The following is a 20171-nucleotide window of genomic DNA, read 5'->3' on the forward strand; positions in this document are numbered from 1 at the left end:
ACACTCCCCGCTCGCAGCTCTTTCACACTCCCCGCTCGCAGCTCTTTCACACTCCCCGCTCGCAGCTCACTCACACTCCCCGCTCGCAGCTCATTCACACTCCCCGCTCGCAGCTCACTCACACTCCCCGCTCACTCACACTCCACTCGCAACTCACTCACACTCCACTCGCAGCTCACTCACACTCCACTCGCAGCTCATCACACTCCCCGCTCGCAGCTCAGTCACACTCCCCGCTCGCAGCTCAGTCACACTCCCCGCTCGCAGCTCAGTCACACTCCCCGCTCGCAGCTCAGTCACACTCCCCGCTCGCAGCTCAGTCACACTCCCCGCTCGCAGCTCACTCACACTCCCCGCTCGCAGCTCATTCACACTCCCCGCTCGCAGCTCAGTCACACTCCCCGCTCGCAGCTCATTCACACTCCCCGCTCGCAGCTCACTCACACTCTCCGCTCGCAGCTCACTCACACTCTCCGCTCGCAGCTCACTCACACTCTCCGCTCGCAGCTCACTCACACTCTCCGCTCGCAGCTCACTCACACTCTCCGCTCGCAGCTCACTCACACTCTCCGCTCGCAGCTCATTCACACTCCCCGCTCGCAGCTCACTCACACTCCCCGCTCGCAGCTCATTCACACTCCCCGCTCACAGCTCACTCATACTCCTCGCTTGCAGATCACTCACATTCCACAGGTTACTCACACTCCCCGCTCACTCACACTCCCCGCTCACAGCTCACTCACATTCCCCGCTCGCAGCTCATTCACGCTCCCCGCTCGCAGCTCATTCACACTCCCCGCTCGCAGCTCATTCACACTCCCCGCTCGCAGCTCATTCACACTCCCCGCTCGCAGCTCATTCACACTCCCCGCTCGCAGCTCATTCACACTCCCCGCTCGCAGCTCATTCACACTCCCCGCTCGCAGCTCATTCACACTCCCCGCTCGCAGCTCAGTCACACTCCCCGCTCGCAGCTCGCTCACACTCGCAGCTCGTTCACACTCCCCGCTCGCAGCTCGTTCACACTCCCCGCTCGCAGCTCGTTCATACTCCCCGCTCGCAGCTCATTCACACTCCCCGCTCGCAGCTCATTCACACTCCCCGCTCGCAGCTCATTCACACTCCCCGCTCGCAGCTCATTCACACTCCCCGCTCGCAGCTCATTCACACTCCCCGCTCGCAGCTCATTCACACTCCCCGCTCGCAGCTCATTCACACTCCCCGCTCGCTCACACTTGCTGCTCACTCACACTCCCCGCTCGCAGCTCATTCACACTCCCCGCTCGCAGCTCATTCACACTCCCCGCTCGCAGCTCATTCACACTCCCCGCTCGCAGCTCATTCACACTCCCCGCTCGCAGCTCATTCACACTCCCCGCTCGCAGCTCATTCACACTCCCCGCTCGCAGCTCATTCACACTCCCCGCTCGCAGCTCATTCACACTCCCCGCTCGCAGCTCATTCACACTCCCCGCTCGCAGCTCATTCACACTCCCCGCTCGCAGCTCATTCACACTCCCCGCTCGCAGCTCAGTCACACTCCCCGCTCGCAGCTCAGTCACACTCCCCGCTCGCAGCTCGCTCACACTCGCAGCTCGCTCACACTCCCCGCTCGCAGCTCGTTCACACTCCCCGCTCGCAGCTCGTTCACACTCCCCGCTCGCAGCTCGTTCACACTCCCCGCTCGCAGCTCTTTCACACTCCCCGCTCGCAGCTCATTCACACTCCCCGCTCGCAGCTCATTCACACTCCCCGCTCGCAGCTCATTCACACTCCCCGCTCGCTCACATTTGCTGCTCACTCACACTCCCCGCTCGCAGCTCATTCACACTCCCCGCTCGCAGCTCATTCACACTCCCCGCTCGCAGCTCATTCACACTCCCCGCTCGCAGCTCATTCACACTCCCCGCTCGCAGCTCACTCACACTCCCCGCTCGCAGCTCACTCACACTCCCCGCTCGCAGCTCACTCACACTCCCCGCTCGCAGCTCACTCACACTCCCCGCTCGCAGCTTACTCACACTCCCCGCTCGCAGCTCGTTCACACTCCCCGCTCGCAGCTCGTTCACACTCCCCGCTCGCAGCTCGTTCACACTCCCCGCTCGCAGCTCGTTCACACTCCATGATCGCAGCTCGTTCACACTCCATGATCGCAGCTCGTTCACACTCCATGATCTCAGCTCGTTCACACTCCATGATCGCAGCTCGTTCACACTCCATGATCGCAGCTCATTCACACTCCCCGCTCGCAGCTCACTCACACTCCCCGCTCGCAGCTCACTCACACTCCCCGCTCGCAGCTCACTCACACTCCCCGCTCGCAGCTCATTCACACTCCCCGCTCGCAGCTCACTCACACTCCCCGCTCACTCACACTCCACTCGCAACTCACTCACACTCCACTCGCAGCTCACTCACACTCCACTCACAGCTCATCACACTCCCCGCTCGCAGCTCACTCACACTCCCCGCTCGCAGCTCACTCACACTCCCCGCTCGCAGCTCACTCACACTCCCCGCTCGCAGCTCATTCACACTCCCCGCTCGCAGCTCACTCACACTCCCCGCTCACTCACACTCCACTCGCAACTCACTCACACTCCACTCGCAGCTCACTCACACTCCACTCGCAGCTCATCACACTCCCCGCTCGCATCTCATCACACTCCCCGCTCGCATCTCATCACACTCCCCGCTCGCATCTCATCACACTCCCCGCTCGCAGCTCAGTCACACTCCCCGCTCGCAGCTCATTCACACTCCCCGCTCGCAGCTCACTCACACTCCCCGCTCGCAGCTCACTCACACTCTCCGCTCGCAGCTCACTCACACTCTCCGCTCGCAGCTCACTCACACTCTCCGCTCGCAGCTCACTCACACTCCCCGCTCGCAGCTCATTCACACTCCCCGCTCGCAGCTCATTCACACTCCCCGCTCGCAGCTCATTCACACTCCCCGCTCGCAGCTCATTCACACTCCCCGCTCGCTCACACTTGCTGCTCACTCACACTCCCCGCTCGCAGCTCATTCACACTCCCCGCTCGCTCACACTTGCTGCTCACTCACACTCCCCGCTCGCAGCTCATTCACACTCCCCGCTCGCTCACACTTGCTGCTCACTCACACTCCCCGCTCGCAGCTCATTCACACTCCCCGCTCGCTCACACTTGCTGCTCACTCACACTCCCCGCTCGCAGCTCATTCACACTCCCCGCTCGCTCACACTTGCTGCTCACTCACACTCCCCGCTCGCAGCTCTTTCACACTCCCCGCTCGCAGCTCTTTCACACTCCCCGCTCGCAGCTCTTTCACACTCCCCGCTCGCAGCTCTTTCACACTCCCCGCTCGCAGCTCATTCACACTCCCCGCTCGCAGCTCACTCACACTCCCCGCTCGCAGCTCACTCACACTCCCCGCTCGCAGCTCACTCACACTCCCCGCTCGCAGCTCACTCACACTCCCCGCTCGCAGCTCACTCACACTCCCCGCTCGCAGCTCATTCACACTCCCCGCTCGCAGCTCATTCACACTCCCCGCTCGCTCACACTTGCTGCTCACTCACACTCCCCACTCGCAGCTCATTCACACTCCCCGCTCGCTCACACTTGCTGCTCACTCACACTCCCCGCTCGCAGCTCATTCACACTCCCCGCTCGCTCACACTTGCTGCTCACTCACACTCCCCGCTCGCAGCTCTTTCACACTCCCCGCTCGCAGCTCTTTCACACTCCCCGCTCGCAGCTCTTTCACACTCCCCGCTCGCAGCTCTTTCACACTCCCCGCTCGCAGCTCATTCACACTCCCCGCTCGCAGCTCACTCACACTCCCCGCTCGCAGCTCACTCACACTCCCCGCTCGCAGCTCACTCACACTCCCCGCTCGCAGCTCGTTCACACTCCCCGCTCGCAGCTCGTTCACACTCCCCGCTCGCAGCTCGTTCACACTCCCCGCTCGCAGCTCGTTCACACTCCCCGATCGCAGCTCGTTCACACTCCATGATCGCAGCTCGTTCACACTCCATGATCGCAGCTCGTTCACACTCCATGATCGCAGCTCGTTCACACTCCATGATCGCTGCTCGTTCACACTCCATGATCGCAGCTCGTTCACACTCCCCGCTCGCAGCTCGTTCACACTCCCCGCTCGCAGCTCACTCACACTCCCCGCTCGCAGCTCACTCACACTCCCCGCTCGCAGCTCACTCACACTCCCCGCTCGCAGCTCTCTCTCACTCCCCGCTCGCAGCTCTCTCTCACTCCCCGCTCGCAGTTCACTCTCACTCCCCGCTCGCAGTTCACTCTCACTCCCCGCTCGCAGTTCACTCTCACTCCCCGCTCGCAGTTCACTCACACTCCCCGCTCGCAGTTCACTCACACTCCCCGCTCGCAGTTCACTCACACTCCCCGCTCGCAGTTCACTCACACTCCCCGCTCACAGCTCTCTCTCACTCCACTCGCAGCTCACTCACACTCCCCGCTCGCACACTCACTGTAACAGATGATTTATATACAGTTGCTTTTCCCTTAGCTGCAATGTCTGCTATTCCAGTCTGGCTTTTTAAAGATTTGCTTTTGGCATTGGTTTTATCCGTGGTTGTCTTCCATGAAGTCCACTTTGGCCAAGACATCAGATGGCAGTCGGCAGCACCTGACAATGATGGACCTAGAAGTTTGTCCTTTAATCTCTTTGGGAGTTGTTCTGGACTCTGTGGTTCCCATTCGTATTATACATCTCTTCAATTTGTCATCAGTTTTCCTCTTGCGGCCATATCCAGGGAGGACGACTACAGTCCCATAGACCTGTAGTAACGGGAGACGTCTTGTAGCCTTCACCTTTAACATGATTGTCTGTGTTCTTTCTAGTCTCCTGAGACTACTCTCTCCTCAGCTTTCTTTGGTCCTTGTTCAGTGCGGTGCACACCATGATAACAAACAGCACAGTGACTACTTTTCCTCGACAAGCCGACCTCTCTGATAGGACTCAACCTAATAATAAAGCATTCCTCTCCTAGGGTAAAAGTCTACAAATGTAAAGGGCCGGAAGACTCAAGCACTAGTTAAAGGGAGCTGTCGACCATTGGCCGATTTGTGCATAAAGAACCTTCCTTTTATAAATCCAGTCTGGATAGCGGTAATGCAGTGTAAATGTCCTCTGCTGTTCGCAGACATGTTAGCGCATACAGAGTGCTGCTGTATTGGGAGTCAGAGCCGCTTGCACCTATTCACACTTCCTTTCTTCTGTTCGGAGCTGCTGGTCTGTTTTTTTTGCAGTATACTGTTGAGGGGGTGATGGCCCCCCATATCTGACTGAGGGCTGGATACTACGTGTCCTTAACACTTGTAGGATTTTACCCCAGGAGTGGCATGTCATGTAAATATTAGGTTTATGGTCGCCTTGTCGGGGCTGGTGGGCTCTTCTGAGTTAGGGTTAGGGTCCTGCCATACAGCTGTCGCCTTGTCGGGGCTGGTGGGCTCTTCTGAGTTAGGGTTAGGGTCCTGCCATACAGCTGTCGCCTTGTCGGGGCTGGTGGGCTCTTCTGAGTTAGGGTTAGGGTCCTGCCATACAGCGGTCACCTTGTCGGGGCTGGTGGGCTCTTCTGAGTTAGGGTTAGGGTCCTGCCATACAGCTGTCGCCTTGTCGGGGCTGGTGGGCTCTTCTGAGTTGTGAGCGCTTCCATAGTATACCCTATATAGCAGTAATGCTGCTTACGTTCCATATACTCCCGGTTGCACACGAGTTAGCGCTGACGGAGGCCGCTGTATTGTTTGTGCTCATTTATACATGGCGTAGCATCTGTTCTCTAGAAGAAGCAAATGGGGAGTCTTCTTCTCACTGCCTTTTCCTAAATTTGGCATCGCTCCATTATCTGCCATTAGGCCACGGTCCCACTCTCAGTATTCGGTCAGTATTTTTCTCAGGAGTGGGTGATAAATACAGAATTGGTGACTTGTTTCTATTCTACCTTTTCTCTGATTGTTCCTCACCTGGTTTTGGCTCCCACTCCTGAGAAAAAATACTGACCGAATACTGACCAAATACTGATAGTGGGGCCGTGGCCTTACTGTGATGCTATACGGAGAGGAGCGCCCTAGTATTCGCCATGTACACACTCAGTATGCTTAGTGCGGTTTCTTGTTCAGCGTCAGGTCGCACTGACCACATATGTCCATCTTGTCTCCGTCTAGGAGGAAGCTCAGCAAAGCAAACAACGTGGGAAGGGGGTCATCGGGTGCCCGCCTTGGTGTATTGGCCTGGCCATATTCCCCCAAACCGCACAAGTTCTGCATTATTAAGGTAAGCTGCCATGTGTGGCCCTTGTTGCTTCCCTGTGGACTGTTTAGCGTAAAGTTTGGACAGTAACTTGTTTCCTGCCATGAATTAGTTGGGAGCACAGGGTAGAAGCTCTGTATACCGCTGACCATGTATTGTATACAGTACTGGGGATCCAGGACCTGCTATATGTAATTCATCACCTCTATATATAATGATGGTTTATTCTGCCCTAGTACTCTGAGTGCACAAGGGTGAATGTAGAGGAATTACCAGGATGTAGGTGCTGAAGGTAAGTGTGGATGTGTCCTTACCACAAGTTGGGCTATTTAATGTGGTTTGAAGGATGAGTATTGGATCTTGGGCCCAGGACGGCCTCAGGGCACCGCTGCTGACCTCCGCCAGGTGATCTGTCAGTACATCAGGTCTAGATTTCTGATGAGTTGGAGGATGAACTTTGCACCAGCAGAGGCCAAGTCAATATTAACCCATGTTATCACATTAATGACTCCCTGTGGATTATTAACCCAGAGAGCATGCTACTGATAAGATGTGGCTGGAGAAATGTCAGAGCCTCCTCTACTGGTCGCGGAGGGTGGAACAGCCCAATACTTCCTGACCACGGACGGTCATTCTGATCACTTATTGTATGGATTATATTGTCACCCTCCTGCCCATGTATATGTGCTCAGCGTTTCACAGGGCTGTGGAGTCGGTGTTCATTTTGGTGGAGGGGGTATAAAATGGACCAACTCCCGACCATATATAATAAATTGGGTGCAGTAGTACAATGCAGGATGTGGTGTAAGTGTTTTCATAACAATTTGGAAAGTCATGAAATGTCCTAGAAATGTCTGTTCTGTTCCTGATCTCAAAGTTTAGTGGAGATGAATCTGTGCTGCACTTTATGTACACGCTCAGTAGTGACCAGTGCTGCACTTTATGTACACGCTCAGTAGTGACCAGTGCTGCACTTTATGTACACGCTCAGTAGTGACCAGTGCTGCACTTTATGTACACGCTCAGTAGTGACCAGTGCTGCACTTTATGTACACGCTCAGTAGTGACCAGTGCTGCACTTTATGTACACGCTCAGTAGTGACCAGTGCTGCACTTTATGTACACGCTCAGTAGTGACCAGTGCTGCACTTTATGTACACGCTCAGTAGTGACCAGTGCTGCACTTTATGTACACGCTCAGTAGTGACCAGTGCTGCACTTTATGTACATGCTCAGTAGTGACCAGTGCTGCACTTTATGTACACGCTCAGTAGTGACCAGTGCTGCACTTTATGTACACGCTCAGTAGTGACCAGTGCTGCACTTTATGTACACGCTCAGTAGTGACCAGTGCTGCACTTTATGTACACGCTCAGTAGTGACCAGTGCTGCACTTTATGTACACGCTCAGTAGTGACCAGTGCTGCACTTTATGTACACGCTCAGTAGTGACCAGTGCTGCACTTTATGTACACGCTCAGTAGTGACCAGTGCTGCACTTTATGTAAATGCTCAGTAGTGACCAGTGCTGCACTTTATGTACACGCTCAGTAGTGACCAGTGCTGCACTTTAAGTACACGCTCAGTAGTGACCAGTGCTGCACTTTATGTACACGCTCAGTAGTGACCAGTGCTGCACTTTATGTACACGCTCAGTAGTGACCAGTGCTGCACTTTATGTACACGCTCAGTAGTGACCAGTGCTGCACTTTATGTACACGCTCAGTAGTGACCAGTGCTGCACTTTATGTACACGCTCAGTAGTGACCAGTGCTGCACTTTATGTACACGCTCAGTAGTGACCAGTGCTGCACTTTATGTACACGCTCAGTAGTGACCAGTGCTGCACTTTATGTACACGCTCAGTAGTGACAAGTGCTGCACTTTATGTACACGCTCAGTAGTGACCAGTGCTGCACTTTATGTACACGCTCAGTAGTGACCAGTGCTGCACTTTATGTACACGCTCAGTAGTGACCAGTGCTGCACTTTATGTACACGCTCAGTAGTGACCAGTGCTGCACTTTATGTACACGCTCAGTAGTGACCAGTGCTGAACTTTATGTACACGCTCAGTAGTGACCAGTGCTGCACTTTATGTACACGCTCAATAGTGACCAGTGCTGCACTTTATGTACACGCTCAGTAGTGACCAGTTCTGCACTTTATGTACACGCTCAGTAGTGACCAGTGCTGCACTTTATGTACACGCTCAGTAGTGACCAGTGCTGCACTTTATGTAAATGCTCAGTAGTGACCAGTGCTGCACTTTATGTACACGCTCAGTAGTGACCAGTGCTGCACTTTATGTAAATGCTCAGTAGTGACCAGTGCTGCACTTTATGTACACGCTCAGTAGTGACCAGTGCTGTACTTTATGTAAATGCTCAGTAGTGACCAGTGCTGCACTTTATGTACACGCTCAGTAGTGACCAGTGCTGCACTTTATGTACACGCTCAGTAGTGACCAGTGCTGCACTTTATGTACACGCTCAGTAGTGACCAGTGCTGCACTTTATGTACACGCTCAGTAGTGACCAGTGCTGCACTTTATGTACACGCTCAGTAGTGACCAGTGCTGCACTTTATGTACACGCTCAGTAGTGACCAGTGCTGCACTTTATGTACACGCTCAGTAGTGACCAGTGCTGAACTTTATGTACACGCTCAGTAGTGACCAGTGCTGCACTTTATGTACACGCTCAATAGTGACCAGTGCTGCACTTTATGTACACGCTCAGTAGTGACCAGTTCTGCACTTTATGTACACGCTCAGTAGTGACCAGTGCTGCACTTTATGTACACGCTCAGTAGTGACCAGTGCTGCACTTTATGTAAATGCTCAGTAGTGACCAGTGCTGCACTTTATGTACATGCTCAGTAGTGACCAGTGCTGTACTTTATGTAAATGCTCAGTAGTGACCAGTGCTGCACTTTATGTACATGCTCAGTAGTGACCAGTGCTGCACTTTATGTACACGCTCAGTAGTGACCAGTGCTGCACTTTATGTACACGCTCAGTAGTGACCAGTGCTGCACTTTATGTACACGCTCAGTAGTGACCAGTGCTGCACTTTATGTACACGCTCAGTAGTGACCAGTGCTGCACTTTATGTACACGCTCAGTAGTGACCAGTGCTGCACTTTATGTACACGCTCAGTAGTGACCAGTGCTGCACTTTATGTACACGCTCAGTAGTGACCAGTGCTGCACTTTATGTACACGCTCAGTAGTGACTAGTGCTGCATAGAATCATAGAATCATAGAATGGTAGAGTTGGAAGGGACCTCCTGGGTCATCTGGTCCAACCCCCTGCTCAAAGCAGGATTCACTAGATCATCTCAGACAGATGTCTGTCCAGCCTCTGTTTGAAGACGTCCATTGAAGGGGAACTCACCACCTCTCGTGGCAGCCTGTTCCACTCATTAATCACCCTAACTGTCAAAAAGTTTTTTCTAATATCTAATCTGTGTCTCCTCCCATTTAGTTTCATCCCATTGCTTCTAGTCTTTCCTTGTGCAAATGAGAATAAAGATGATCCTTCTACAATGTGACAGCCCTTGACATATTTGTAGACAGCTATTAAGTCTCCTCTCAGTCTTCTTTTTTGCAAGCTAAACATTCCCAAATCCTGCAACCGTTCCTCATAGGACATGGTTTGCAGACCAGTCACCATTCTGGTCGCTCTTCTCTGAACTTGTTCCAGTTTGTCTATGTCTTTTTTAAAATGTGGTGCCCAAAACTGTACACAGTATTCCAGATGAGGTCTGACCAAAGAGGAGTAAAGACCGATAATGACTTCACGTGATCTAGACTGTATGCTTCTGTTAATACATCCCAGAATTGTATTTGCCTTTTTTGCTGCTGCATCACACTGTTGACTCATGTTCAGTCTATGATCTATTAGTATACCTAAGTCTTTTTCACATGTACTGTTGCTTAGCTCTATTCCTCCCATTCTGTATATGCTTTTTTCATTTTTATTGCCCAGATGTAGTACTTTGCATTTTTCCCTGTTAAAAACCATTCTGTTGGTTGCTGCCCACTGCTCCAGTTTATTTAGGTCTTTTTGAATCCTCTCTCTCTCTTCTCTAGTATTAGCTATCCCTCCTAGCTTTGTGTCATCAGCAAATTTAATCAGTTTACCCTCAATTCCTTCATCTAAATCATTGATAAAGATGTTGAACAATACAGGTCCCAGGACGGAGCCCTGTGGTACCCCACTTGAGACATTCATCCAGCTGGATGTGAAGCCATTTACAACCACCCTTTGAGTCCGATCACTAAGCCAGTTATGAATCCACCTAACAGTTGCCTGGTCCATTGCATACTTGGTCATTTTTTCAATAAGGATGATGTGAGATACTTTGTCAAATGCTTTGCTGAAGTCAAGATATACTATATCTACAGCATTTCCCTGATCCACCCAGTCAGTGATTCTGTCATAGAAGGAAATTAAGTTAGTCTGACATGACTTGTTAGTTACAAACCCATGCTGACTCTGGTTAATCACTTCATTCTTATCCATGTACTTACATACATGTTGTTTAATAATTTGTTCAAAGATCTTTCCTGGTATAGAAGTCAGACTCACCGGCCTATAGTTCCCTGGGTCCACCTTCTTCCCCTTTTTGAAGATAGGAACAACATTTGCTCTTCTCCAGTCTTCTGGGACTTCTCCTGTTCTCCAAGAATTTTCAAAGATTATGGAGAGCGGTTCTAAAATTTCTTCTACAATCTCCTTCAGTACTCTGGGGTGTAATTCATCTGGACCTGGAGACTTGAACTCATTTATGTTAGCTAAATATTCCCTCACAATCTTTCTGTTTACTGATAACTTGGATTCCTCTATTCCTTTAAAAGGACAGTGAAGATCAGTTGATGTTACATTTTCTTTCTGAGAGAAAACAGATGCAAAATAGGAATTTAAAAAGTTCGGCCTTCTCAACATCCTCTCTTACCATTTCTCCATTTTCATCCTGTAAAAATCCTATAGCATCTTTGACTTTTCTTTTACTTTTGACATACCCCCAAAATCCTTTTTTATTGCTTTTGACATCTCTTGCAAGCCTTAATTCATTGTCAGCTTTAGCTAACCTGATACGTGCCCTACAGGATCTGCAGACTGCATTATAATCTTCTTTAGATATGCCTCCCTCTTTCCATTTAATAAACATTTCTTTCTTTCTTTTTAGCATGTGTTTAAGTTCTGTGTTCATCCATCCTGGTTTCCTTAAATGCTTCCCATTCTTCCTGCTTTTCGGGATTGTTAACGATTGTGCTTTGAGAATCTCATTTTTAAAAATTTCCCATCCTTCCTGGACATTTTTGTCCTTAAGGACATCCAGCCATTGGATCCCTCCTATTCTCTTTCTGAGTCTCTTAAAATCTGCCTTTCTAAAATCTAACCTTGAAGTTTGAGTCTTCACATGTCTTCCTCCTCTAGTTATCCAAAATTCTATAATAGCATGATCGCTGCCTCCTAGGGTCCCAGCCACCTTTACCTCCTCAACCATTTCCTCCCTGTTTATAAGAATTAGATCCAAAGTAGCAGATCCCCTTGTTTTCTCCCCTACCTTTTGGAAGATAAAGTTGTCAGCAAGAGAGGATAAGAATTTGCTTGACCTGTTAGTTTTACTTGAGAGAGATTCCCAACAAATGTCTGGATAGTTGAAATCTCCCATGACCACTACGTCATATTTTTTGGAGAACTTGGTCATTTGATACATAAAGAGTTCATCCATATCTTCAGCTTGCCCAGGTGGCCTGTAGTAAATGCCTACAATGGTGTCCTTTCCGTTGTTCTCTCCTTGTATTCTTACCCAAACAGTTTCCACAGAACTCCCAGTCTCTGAAGCTTCAATCTCTGTGCAGATATACGCTTTTCTAACATACAATGCAACACCTCCTCCTCGTTTATCAAGTCTGTTTCTTGCAAATAAGTTGTATCCTTTTAGCCTTTTATTCCAATCATGTGTATCGTCCCACCAAGTTTCAGTGATTCCAATGACATCATATTCCTTTTCCTGCATTAGTAGTTCCAATTCTCCTTGTTTGTTGCCCATGCTTTGTGCATTTGTATAAAAACATTTTAGTTTGTGATTGGTTTCTCTTCCTCCCATATTTTTATTATTTAGATTTTTTTGTCTTTGTTCTTCCTTTCCACTTCCAGTAGCAGAGATCTCAATAGTATTTGTCAGCTGTATGGCTTTTTCTGGCCTTTTGCTTCCCTTCCCACATTGTTCTAGTTTAAAGCTCTTCTGATGAGTGTAGCAAGGCGACTTCCAAATACATGTTTTCCAGTCTTCGTAAGGTGTACCCCATCTCTAGCAAGTAGTCCATCGTATAGGTAATTCATTCCGTGATCCAGAAATCCAAATCCTTGTTGACGGCACCATCGACGTAGCCAGTTGTTCACCTGTAGAATCTTATTCCACCTCATTGTTCCATGGCCATCCACTGGGAGGATGGATGAGAAGACCACCTGCGCTCCCAATTCTTTCACTTTCTTGCCTAAGTCTTCAAAGTCACTGCAGATGGTTTCCAGGTCCTTTCTTGCGGTGTCATTTGTCCCCACATGTATTAGCAGGAATGGGTAGTGATCTGTAGGTCTGAAGAGTCTTGATATCCTGTCAGACACATCTTTAATTTTTGCTCCTGGAAGACAGCACATTTCTCTTGAGGTTATGTCTGGTCTGCAGATAGCGGCCTCTGTTCCTCTTAACAGGGAATCCCCCATAACCACCACTCTCCGTTTTTTCTTCACAACCTTCTTCTTTCTCCATCCAGGAGGATTCTGAGGGCTTACAAGGTTATTCATTGCTGGCAAAGTCTTATCTTGCTGTATTTCTTCATGGTTCTCCTGTGTGAGAGCCTGGTACTGGTTCCTGAGCAGTATGGGTGCTGACTGCCTCTCGATCCTCCTGCTTCTCTGGGTCACAGGCTTCCATTCCTCTGTTTCCTCAGGTGCAGTTCGAATTTCTTCTCTTTCTGAATCATGAAGAGATAATTCTGCTCTGTCTAAGAACTCTTCACCTTCCTTAATGATTTTCAAGGTAGTTAACCTCTCTTCTAGATTTCGCAACTTTTCCTCCAACAGGGACACAAGCTTGCATTTCTGGCATGTGAAGTTTGGCTTTTCCACTGGCAAGTCTGTGAACATGTAGCAGGATATGCAGCTCACCAAATGGCTCCTGGACTCTTCCATGTTCTTATTGTTAATGTTCTGAAAACAGTGAAAAAAGCTTAAAAAAAAAGCTTCAAAATGCGCACGCCTGTAGGCGCGCGGTTTACCGATGTCCTCTTTTCAGCTCCAACAGCCAAAATCCAGTGTTCTTTGAGCTCGCGGAGACTCTTCACTTACCCCAAAATGCAGTGGGAATATGCAAATTATCTCCTCAGGACTCCTCCCCTGGTTTACCGATGTCCTCTTTTCAGCTCCAACAGCCAAAATCCAGTGTTCTTTGAGCTCGCGGAGACTCTTCACTTACCCCAAATTTGCATATTCCCACTGCATTTATCTCCTCAGGACTCCTCCCCTGGTTTGGCACTTTATGTACATGCTCAGTAGTGACCAGTGCTGCACTTTATTTGCATGCTCAGTAGTGACCAGTGCTGCACTTTATGTACACGCTCAGTAGTGACCAGTGCTGCTCTTTATGTACACGCTCAGTAGTGACCAGTGCTGCACTTTATGTACACGCTCAGTAGTGACCAGTGCTGCACTTTATGTACACGCTCAGTAGTGACCAGTGCTGCACTTTATGTACACGCTCAGTAGTGACCAGTGCTGCACCTTATGTACACGCTCAGTAGTGACCAGTGCTGCACTTTATGTACACGCTCAGTAGTGACCAGTGCTGCACTTTATGTACACGCTCAGTAGTGACCAGTGCTGCACTTTATGTGCATGCTCTGTAGTGACCAGTGCTGCACTTTATGTGCATGCTCAGTAGTGACCAGTGCTGCACTTTATGTGCATGCTCAGTAGTGACCAGTGCTGCACTTTATGTAAATGCTCAGTAGTGACCAGTGCTGCACTTTATGTAAATGCTCTGTAGTGACCAGTGCTGCACATTATGTACACGCTCAGTAGTGACCAGTGCTGCACTTTATGTACACGCTCAGTAGTGACCAGTGCTGCACTTTATGTGCATGCTCAGTAGTGACCAGTGCTGCACTTTATGTAAATGCTCAGTAGTGACCAGTGCTGCACTTTATGTAAATGCTCAGTAGTGACCAGTGCTGCACTTTATGTAAATGCTCAGTAGTGACCAGTGCTGCACTTTATGTACATGCTCAGTAGTGACCAGTGCTGCACTTTATGCGCATGCTCAGTAGTGACCAGTGCTGCACTTTATGCGCATGCTCAGTAGTGACCAGTGCTGCACTTTATGCGCATGCTCAGTAGTGACCAGTGCTGCACTTTATGCGCATGCTCAGTAGTGACCAGTGCTGCACTTTATGTGCATGCTCAGTAGTGACCAGTGCTGCACTTTATGTGCATGCTCAGTAGTGACCAGTGCTGCACTTTATGTACACATTCAGTAGTGACCAGTGCTGCACTTTATGTACACGTTCAGTAGTGACCAGTGCTGCACTTTATGTACACGCTCAGTAGTGACCAGTGCTGCATTTTATGTACACGCTCAGTAGTGACCAGTGCTGCACTTTATGTACACGCTCAGTAGTGACCAGTGCTGCACTTTATGTACACGCTCAGTAGTGACCAGTGCTGCACTTTATGTACACGCTCAGTAGTGACCAGTGCTGCACTTTATGTACACGCTCAGTAGTGACCAGTGCTGCACTTTATGTACACGCTCAGTAGTGACCAGTGCTGCACTTTATGTACACGCTCAGTAGTGACCAGTGCTGCACTTTATGTACACGCACAGTAGTGACCAGTGCTGCACTTTATGTACACGCTCAGTAGTGACCGGGGCTGTGGAGTCGGAGTCGTGGAATCTGAGTCGGTGGTGTCAGGCAAAATGTATTTTTGTCCTAGTTTTAAAAATGAGAGATGTCTTAAATCTCCACCCCTGCTCATTTGGAAGAGGCTACACAGAACTCACTTTTGCTTTCCCCCTAACAAGGAATTTTTATTACCGTCATAAAACGTCAGCAAGCATACTGGTATACCCTGTATTTTCCCTCCAAAATCCAATTGTCTAACTGTACAAACTTTTAATGTCAATTTTAATAATGCCCATGACTGTCACAAACACAGGAACCACATTTTTGAGATGTTCACCTTTTTCCAATTGTGATGGTGTGGTTTTCGTGGCTGGAAGACCACCAGGAATCTGGGAAATGGGTTCTCAGCGTCATAGAGATATATCATATTTGATATCCATCTTCATGGATATTGGTGACGGCAAACATGATGTCTCCATCTTGGATGTGGGACACCCCCATACCAAGATATGAAATCTGAAGGATTTTTATGTCTTATGCAGCTGGGTGGGTTCACAAAACCGAGTCCCCATGTGAGGTAAGCGATATGGGTGTCTCCTGGTGTTTTGGCCCCTTACTAAAAACCAGAACGGCCATAAACCAGCAGATTCTTGCCAGAGACGTCAGACGCATGCACTCCTCGCTGCGTGGAAGAATCACATCTAATTTCCGGGGAGCCGTCCCCCCCACAGAATCTGAGACCATCACCTCGTGGCGCAGGTTTTGCTATTACTTATCCCTTTTATTTTAATAACTGTTTTATGCATATATGTAAATTGTCTCCTTTATAATATCTTGTATATCTTTTGTAAACACTGCCCACTTTCGGGAGTAAATCATTATTATTTACCAGCTTCGTTCTTCTTGTCCTATGTCAAGCAAACACGTTCCTCACCCGCTAATTCACGTTACCTAACGGGTATTCGATCCACCTGTTAAGCGATCGGTGGTGGCAGTATACCAGTATTTGTGATATTGTGGTTTGAGGGTGGCTGGACGGAGGTATATATACGTTCCTGGAAGGAACTGGTGGTATATATACGTCCTGTCACATCACGTGCCACAATAGTCGACATAAATTAGAGCAGCTGCACCCTGTTACTTATCCTCGGTCAATACCGTGTTTGACCAGCAGAATAAGGGGGCGCCAGAGGGCTGCAAGGTCTGACCAAGTGTGTTTTCGTGACAGGTGATTTGACTTACTGGCTCCAGCGATGCTGTATGCGGTGCGGACTGTTCTTCCGGAGCACCGATGTGCAGCGCGGGCTGTCATAAGCCCAGATGTGCAGTACGGGGTGGCCGTCCGGAGCCCATTTGTGTGGCGCGGGCTGTCTGGAGCCCTGCTGCGCGGGCTGTCCGTCCGGAGCCCCAATGTGCGGCGCGGGCTGTCCGTCCGGAGCCCCAATGTGCGGCGCGGGCTGTCCCTCCGGAGCCCCAATGTGCGGCGCGGGCTGTCCTTCCGGAGCCCCGATGTGCAGCGCGGGCTGTTCGTGCGGGGCCCAGATGTATGGCGTGGGCTGTCCGACTGGAGCCTCAATGTGCGGCGCGGGCTGTCCGACTGGAGCCCAGATGGGCAGCGCGGACTGGCTGTCTGGCGCGGGCTGTCCGTCCAGAGCCCAGATGAACGGCGCGGGCTGTCCGACTGGAGCCCCGATGCACAGTATGGGGTGGCTGTCCGGAGCCCAGATGTGCGGCGCAGGCTGTCAGTCCGGAGCCCAGATGTGCGACGTGGGCTGTCAGTCCGGAGCCCAGATGGGCGGCGCGGGCTGTCAGTCCGGAGCCCGGATGCGCGGCGCTGGCTGTCAGTCCCGAGCCCCGATGTGCGGTGTGGGCTGTCCGTCCTGAGCCCCGATGTGCGGCGCGGGCTGTCCGTCCGGAGCCCCGATGTGCGGCGCGGGCTGTCCGTCCGGAGCCCCGATGTGCGGCGCAGGCTCTCCGTCCGTAGCCCCGATGTGCGGCATTTTGTTGTGTGGTGTCACTTCACGATAATATTATATGATCCTCGTGTTGTTGTAGGGCCAATGGCTCAGATCATTCTGCCGCCTGGTCTCAGTTTTGTCCGTGGTGTTAAGTTTGTAATTTGTACAAATCCAATCACTTCTCCAGCTTCTATACTGTCCAGTCCCCAGAGTCACCCAGAAACGGGCAACCACTGGACATCAGATGAATAGCAGGGCTAGGTCTGACAATGCTTTTCTATGATCTTTCTTTCTGCTCCTCCACAGTACTCTGGACATATTCCCCACGTTGGTGACTCTGGCACAGGGCACGCTACCTGCAAATCGACAGTTTGATGGAAAAGATGTATCTGAGATCTTGGTTGGAGCCCCACAGGACCCACAGAGGGTGAGTGGCAGCACGTGTCCCGCTGACCTCCAAGATCCTTACCCAGGACAGGTGAGAGTTCCTGCAAGAAGTGGATATACACACGTGGTCAAAATTGTTGGTACCCGTCGTTTAATGAAAGAGAAAAACCCACAATGGTCACAGAAATAACTTGAATCTGACAAAAGTAATAATAAATTAAAAATCTATGAAAATGAACAAATGAAAGACAGACATTGCTTCTCTGCTTCCACAGAATTAAAAAAAAAATTAAACTCATGAAATAGGACTGGACAGAAATGATGGTACCCCTGAAAATAATGTGACAAAAGGGACATGCTAAATCAAGTTGTGTCCACTGACAAATCAAAGAGACGGATAATACGAATGGTAACAAAAGAGCCCAGGATAACTTCTAAAGAGATTAAAGGTGAACTTCAAGCTCAAGGAACATCAGATCACACCATCCGTCATTGTTTGATCCAAAGTGGACTTCATGGGAGACGACCAAGGAGAACACCACTGTTGAAAAAGAATCATAAAAAAGCCAGACTGGAATTTGCCAAACTACATGTTGACAAGTCACAAAGCTTCTGGGAGAATGTCCTAGGGACAGATGAGACAAAAATGGAAGTTTTTGGCAAGGCTCATCAGCTCTGTGTTCACAGACGGAAAAATGAAGCCTATCAAGAAAAAAAACACTGTCCCTACTGTGAAACATGGAGGAGGCTCTGTTATGTTCTGGGGTTGCTTTGCTGCATCTGGCACAGGGTGTCTTGAATCTGTGCAGGGTACAATGAAATCTCAAGACTATCAAAGGATTCTAGAGAGAAATGTGCTGCCCAGTGTCAGATGGTTTGGTCTCAGTCACAGGTCATGGGTCTTGCAACAGGATAATGACCCAAAACACACAGCTAAAAACACCCAAGAATGGCTAAGAGGAAAACACTGGACTATTCTGAAGTGGCTTCTATGAGCCCTGACCTAAATCCTATTGAGCATCTTTGGAAAGAGCTGAAACATGCCGTCTGGAAAAGGCAACCTTCAACCACGAGACAACTGGAGCAGTTTGCTCATGAGGAGTCTCCAAAATACCTGTCGAGAGGCGCAGAAGTCTCATTGACAGTTACAGGAATCGTCTGATTGCAGTGATCGCCTCAAAAGGTTCAATACAATATTAAGCTAAGAAGAAGAACCATCATTTCTGTCCGGGCCGATTTCATGAGGATAATTTTTTTAAACATTCAGTGGAAGCAGAAAAGCAATGTCTGACCTTCATCTCTTCATTTTCATAGATTTTTAATTTATTATTACTTTTGTCAGATTGAAGTTATTTCTGTGACCATTGTGGGTTTTTCTTTCATTAAACGAGGGGGACCAACAATTTTGACCACGTGTGTATCTGCTTAAATCCTGCCAGTGAGAACATCTCGTCTCTTATGGAAAATACTTCACAGTGGAGTCTGTTCCGGATGATTTCCCACGCTGCGGCTGGATGTGCGGCGTCTGGATGTGCGGCGTCTGGATGTGCGGCGTCTGGATGTGCAGCGGCTGGATGTGCTGCGTCTGGATGTGCTGCGTCTGGATGTGCTGCGTCTGGATGTGCTGCGTCTGGATGTGCGGCGTCTGGATGTGCGGCGTCTGGATGTGCGGCGTCTGGATGTGCGGCGGCTGGATGTGCGGCGGCTGGATGTGCGGCGGCTGGATGTGCGGCGGCTGGATGTGCTGCTTCTAGGTGCAGGTCCTCACCGATCCTCGACTCCGGACGGCATGTTGAATCGGATGTTGTAAAGTGCTCTCTCTATACAGCAGCCAATGGCGTTCAAGCTCCCGGCTTCTGACTCTGCAGTCGGTGTCGTGCGGTCCAGGAATCTGTAGCAGTTGCTTGTGATGTTACAGTTTTCGGGTCAGAGGAAACATTTAGTACACCTTGTTCCAGGTCATATCCTGGTGGACCAAACTTGGGATCTACACCAGTCTGACTCTCTGGAGACCTTTATATTACAAACTAAATTCTCCTTTGCCTCCTTAGATCATGTATCATCCCAACAGTGGAGCTGCAGGAAGAATCGGGGACATAGAAGCCATAAGACTGGGACACTACAAGGCCTTTTATACTACAGGTGCAGGACCAGAATAGAAACTCTCACACGTGGAAGGGAATGCAGGGGCCTGCTTGTCGGAGGGTATCTGTGCCCACTCATGTCACTTACCCCATAGTATACAGTGCCGGTTTCCTGCTGCTGGTGCATTCACAGCTGTGGGTGAAAGTTCAGGATGTTGGACGCTGTCCAGGTCCTCGACATGCAGGATGGAATATTATTATTCTAGATATGAGTCCGGACCCTAATGTCAATTGTTAGGAAGCTGAGAGCCTTGTGCACCCTACATCATTCTGCTCTCACACCACCAGTGCCCTCTGCCGAAATGGCCTCCCAAACTACCCCCTGCTCTCCTCCATACTGCCCTCCTCCAGACAGCCCTGCTCTCTTCCAGACCACCACTGCCCACTCTCCAGTGCCCTCCTGTAGACCCCCAATCTCCACTGTCATCCACAAGACCGCCCATTGTCCATTGTCATCCTCCTCAGACAGCCCACTCTCCACTGCCCTCCTCCAGA

The 20171-nt window shown here is 50.2% G+C and overlaps 1 protein-coding gene across 7 annotated transcripts in view; it reads left to right on the plus strand.

Moving 5' to 3' along the window:
- ARSG (arylsulfatase G) overlaps positions 1–20171 on the plus strand; it is a 139315-nt gene that overhangs the window by 99181 nt on the left and 19963 nt on the right. For 5 of the 7 annotated variants that reach the window (XM_073660354.1, XM_073660355.1, XM_073660357.1 and 2 more), the window contains 3 exons: positions 6186–6294; positions 17452–17623; positions 19584–19674. In XM_073660354.1, coding sequence (XP_073516455.1) covers positions 6186–6294; positions 17452–17623; positions 19584–19674 — 372 coding nt within the window. The remainder of the gene's footprint in view (positions 1–6185; positions 6295–17451; positions 17624–19583; positions 19675–20171) is intronic. The other 2 variants (XM_073660356.1, XM_073660359.1) reach the window with 1 other exon arrangement.

This window comes from Phyllobates terribilis, unplaced genomic scaffold, assembly GCF_046119375.1.
Source record: "Phyllobates terribilis strain yellow unplaced genomic scaffold, ASM4611937v1 Scaffold_25__1_contigs__length_18738178, whole genome shotgun sequence".
Classification (NCBI taxonomy): domain Eukaryota; kingdom Metazoa; phylum Chordata; class Amphibia; order Anura; family Dendrobatidae; genus Phyllobates; species Phyllobates terribilis.